Genomic DNA, 4,925 nt, shown 5'->3' on the forward strand with positions numbered 1-4,925 from the left:
TTGGGCTGCTCCCTCAGATTAACACTTTCGTCATGTACCTGCTTGAGCAACTTGACATTCATGTCTTCGGAGGAAATGGTAAAACATATGCACACTTTTACATTAGGACTGGGAAAAATAAGCATATGCATTGTGATTGTTTCTGAAATTATTCCTTTGAATTTTAACAAATTATTATTACTATTAATGACTTTGATTTTAATAATGTATTAATAAATGTTGAAATTAACATTAACTAAGATTAATCAATGCTTTTAAGTAATTTTTATTGTTATTTTGCCTTAATGTTGACAAATAGAACCTTATTGTAAAATGTTACCAATGTTTGTACTATTTCTTTTTATTTACATAAATTTCAGTTAAAGGGATAGTTCACCCAAAAATGAAAATTCTGTCATTAATTACTTACCCTCATGTCGTTCTAAGCCTATAAGACCTTCATTCATCTTCGGAACACAAATTAAGATATTTTTGATGAAATCCGAGAGCTCTCTGACCCTCAATAGACAGCATGGGAACTAACACGGTCAAGACACAGAAAGGTAGTAAGGACATCGTTAAAATAGTCCATGTGACATCAGTGGTTCAACTGTAATTTTATGAAGCTACGAGAATACTTTTTGTGCGCAAAGAAAACAAAAATAAGGACTTCATTCAACGATTTCTTCTCTTCATGACTCGTGGTACTCTCGTGAATGGCGGCGGACTGACCCGGAAAAGAAGAAATCATTGAATAAAGTTGTTATTTTATTGTTAGTTTTCGTTGTGCACAAAAAGTATTCTCGTAGCTTCATAAAGTTACGGTTGAACCACTGATGTCACATAGAGCTCTCGGATTTCATCAAAAATATCTTAATTTGTGTTCCGAAGATGAATGAAGGTCTTACGGGTAGACTATTTCTTTAATAAACTACAAAACTGTGTTGTGTTTGTAGAGATTGGTGTTTCAGACATTCAATGTTATGTCTATCTTCACTCCCAGCATGCACCAGTCTGCTTTCAGCTCTGTATAGTGTTGTGCGCAGCATCATCACCATAGCGATGCTCTATGGGTTCTGCTATGGCGCCCTAAAGGTGATGAATCACTCTACATTTCTTTTGAGTTCTTTCTGGATTTCAGTTGTATTTGTATGGATGCTGGATTGTTCTGTGTTGAGCACATTAAATATTCCTCTTAATATTATGTTTGTTTTCAGGACTCGTGGGATCCTCAGCACATTCCTGTGCTTTTCTCAGTGTTTTGTGGGCTGCTGGTTGCGGTTTCATACCATCTCAGCCGCCAAAGCAGTGACCCCTCTGATCTCATGTAAGTCTTTCTGCGAGTGTGTGGGTTTGTGTTTTTGATAAATAATTCTTGCAATTTTCCTGCTTTAGGTACTTTAAGTTCTTTGAGTATTTACTGTCTCAGACTTGATGTTTAAGGACCTTTGGTTGTGCTTAGTTTGAATTTAGTGAATTTTAATATTGTCCCTTGTATGTGTAGTTCATTATTGCAATCAAAGGTCTTCCCTAATGTGAAAGATAAAAATCCAGAGGATCCGCTTTCTGAAGTTCAGGATCCTTTACCAGAGAAACTCCGCAGCTCTGTGGTGAGCAATATAAATCTCACAAACATAGATAGAATCAGACATAAATGGACACAAATGGTCTCTTCTGTCTTGAATGATGCATCTGTGTCTCTTTCTTTCTCTCTGGCTACAGAATGAGAGACTACAGTCAGATGTGATTGTGTGTGTTGTCATTGCTGTCCTGTATTTTGCCATTCATGTCAGCACTGTCTTCATTGCCTTACAGGTAAAACACTATGTTTAGAGATGGAGCATTGTTAAAATTCTGGCCAATACCAATATGCTGATAATTATTTGCATGTTGTGGCTGATAACCGATACATGGCCATATTAAAATGCCCCTATTATGGGTTATGAAAGGTTCATATTTTGGTTTTTGGAGTCCCCAACAACAGGTTGACGTGCATGCAAGGTCAAAAAACACTATCATTGTCTTATATTAACTTTTTCGTTTTACCTTACTTGCTCAACGACTCCCAAACGATTCGCTCAACGATTCATTTTTCCAAACCCCTCCTTTGCGTGACGCTAATATGCGGTGATTGATCTGATTGGTCGATTTCATTTCCATTTCATAAAGCAGCATTTGTGAGCACAGTGCTGCTTTGTGTACATCCGTTACCAGGGAAACAGCTATTTTTACTGCTCCAAAAGCGGCACCTAGTGGCAAAGAATGAATTTGCATTTTCATTTAGACCAACTCGAAAATCCACTGATGGTTTTACATAGCAAACACGCAGAGCTGTAAATGTGAACCGGTATATATATCCCACGGGGGAAGCCCCGCCACACACAGCGTAAGTCTGTGGGAAACACTGTAGCAGTCTTCAGTAAAATGACGGGGACACAAAATGAACTTTAACCATTGATTCTTCACAGCCTCGTCCTTTGGCAGTAAAAAAAGAAGAAGAAAACACAGATTTACCGTCACAGTGCAGAGCACAGTTTCAGTGTTTGAGGGAGGGGGGGGGTTCAAGTTTTCCCGGGTCTGCGCGCGCAACAAGTGGCGGGCAATATGCTAATGTTTCATGTTGACGTCAACATGAAACGGCTTGGGATTTGTTTTCATTCGACTCGTTTCAATGATTCAGAGTCGACTCTTTCTTTTGAGAGACAATAAGGTGCACTTTCAGATTTAAAACTTTGCAGGATGTTTTCATTCACTTAGAGCTGTGTTACACATTGCATGAAAGGTAATTTTCAAAAATCCATAAAAGGGGCACTTTAATATATATTCTATATTATGTTGTTTAACTAAATTAAAAATAAAACACTAAAAACAAAAATCAGTCATTTTAAAGGCTACAAGTGAATTTAGACATCGTATGCACAAAAAAAGTCTTACAAAATCAAAAATGCAAAATCTAATATTGGCCAATATACAATACCATTCAGTAGTTCAATAAGGGTCAATAAGATTTTTTTCCATCATAGAATCCTGAAAAAAATGCATCATGGTTTTTATAAAAAATAATATTAAGCAGCACCTCTGTTTTTAACATTAATAATAAGAAGAAATATTTATTGAGCAGCAAATCAGTATATTAGAATGATTTGTGAAGGATCATGTGACATAGAAGAGTGCAGTAGAGGCTGCTGAAAAATTAGCTTTGCCATCACAGGAATAAATGACATTTTTAAATATATCAAAATACAAAACAGTTATTTTAAATTATAATAATATTCAGAATCAAACGACGAATAAATAGGCAGTTGTTGACTGTTCTTGTCCCTCTTTCTTCTTTTCTAGCCTTTTTTGAGCTATGTTCTGTACGGTCTAGTCGGGGCAGTAGGGCTGTTGACTCACTACCTGTTGCCCCAGATGAGGAAGCAGTTACCCTGGTACTGTTTCTCACACCCGCTGCTCAAAACCAGAGAGTATTATCAGTTTGAGATCCGGGGTAAGTCACAAATTTAAGTTCTGTAAAGATAACACTGTTATTCTGCTGGGACTTAGTTAGCATTAACAGTACTGAAGTGTGAGCTTATTTTCTATGTGCAGGTGCCGCCCATGTCATGTGGTTTGAGCGTACACATGTGTGGCTGCTGTTTGTGGAGAAAAACATCCTCTATCCACTCGTTGTGCTTAATGAGCTGAGTGGCAGCGCACAGGAGCTCGCCAGCCCCAGGAAACTCAACACAGAGTCAGTATTACCTCTTCAATCTGACCTCATGTCTTATGTCTTTTCATTCATTGTTAACAGTTGTATTTTATTGACGAACTGATTGGCTGTCTGTACCTCATTGTGTATCAGCTCAACATTGTTCTGCACTATCATTCACAAGCAGTCAATTAATTCTTTCTCTCTCTCTCAGGGTCGGGGCTCTATTGATAACTATCGCTGGGCTGAAGCTGCTGCGTTCTTCCTTCAGTAGTCCAACATATCAATATGTCACTGTCCTCTTCACGGTCCTGTTCTTCACATTTGATTACCGGCAGTTTTCGGAGACATTGCTGCTGGATCTTTTCGTTATGTCCATCATTTTCAGCAAGGTCAGCCCTCATTCCTGTAGCATCAGTTCTTGTCTTGACCTTTTACTCTTTCAGGGGTTTGATGTAGGCTATACCTTCTGATGAAGTACAGAGTTGCAGAGTTGTGATATTGTACTAACTTTTGAGCATTTCCAAGTCAGTCCAGACACAACTTAAGGACACTTGTAACATTCTGTTAGTTATGTATCCTAGCATTTTAGAGTATTTTGTAGATTGATTACTGAGGAACAGATATCTGAAATACTTGGTCAGTTACAGCTGTTTATTATCCCAGGCAACCAAATTTCTAATTTCTTATGTCTCATATCACTTTACATTAACTTTATTCTTTATAACTAAAATCACTATTTTATTTTATATCTTAATTTTGTAAAATGCTGTATTAAGCAGCATAATGTAAAGTCAGTCATTACCACAAAATAAACCCCTTCACTTGATAGACCCCTCTACTTGTCTCTATTCTCTGTAGCTCAAATCAATATTTTATTTTATTTTTCATTTCATTATGTTTTATCAGGGTGTCCACGGGTCCTTAAAAAGTCTTAAAATGTCTTAAATAACGTTAAATAATATTAAATATTTTTGGTCTCATTACCGCTAAAATATCTTCAGTCTGACGGACCTAATGACTGTTTACAATCATTGGACAGACCGAAGATTTTTTCTTCCCTGCAGTAGTTACTGCGTCATCAGATAGAATTGCAGTAATGCCGAGTTCACACTGCACGATTTTAGCCCGATTTTTCACTCGCCTACAGGTTTTGCGAAATCGCCGACAAATGCCCAAAATTGGAGGCAAATCGGTGCTCGTTCACGTGAGTGACAATCACGCAGTGTGAATTATCAAAGACGCGATCTGAGGG

At 37.5% G+C, this 4,925-nt stretch overlaps 1 protein-coding gene across 1 annotated transcript in view; it reads left to right on the forward strand.

Moving 5' to 3' along the window:
- Positions 1-4,925, forward strand: part of LOC107654909 (pecanex-like protein 1) — a 35,530-nt gene that overhangs the window by 18,998 nt on the left and 11,607 nt on the right. The window contains exons 15-22 of the mRNA XM_016442225.1: positions 4-78; positions 983-1,074; positions 1,197-1,306; positions 1,484-1,589; positions 1,702-1,794; positions 3,319-3,469; positions 3,571-3,712; positions 3,885-4,062. Coding sequence (XP_016297711.1) covers positions 4-78; positions 983-1,074; positions 1,197-1,306; positions 1,484-1,589; positions 1,702-1,794; positions 3,319-3,469; positions 3,571-3,712; positions 3,885-4,062 — 947 coding nt within the window. The remainder of the gene's footprint in view (positions 1-3; positions 79-982; positions 1,075-1,196; positions 1,307-1,483; positions 1,590-1,701; positions 1,795-3,318; positions 3,470-3,570; positions 3,713-3,884; positions 4,063-4,925) is intronic.

The sequence above is a fragment of the Sinocyclocheilus anshuiensis genome, unplaced genomic scaffold (genome assembly GCF_001515605.1).
Source record: "Sinocyclocheilus anshuiensis isolate Anshui unplaced genomic scaffold, SAMN03320099.WGS_v1.1 scaffold487, whole genome shotgun sequence".
NCBI classification, from domain to species: domain Eukaryota; kingdom Metazoa; phylum Chordata; class Actinopteri; order Cypriniformes; family Cyprinidae; genus Sinocyclocheilus; species Sinocyclocheilus anshuiensis.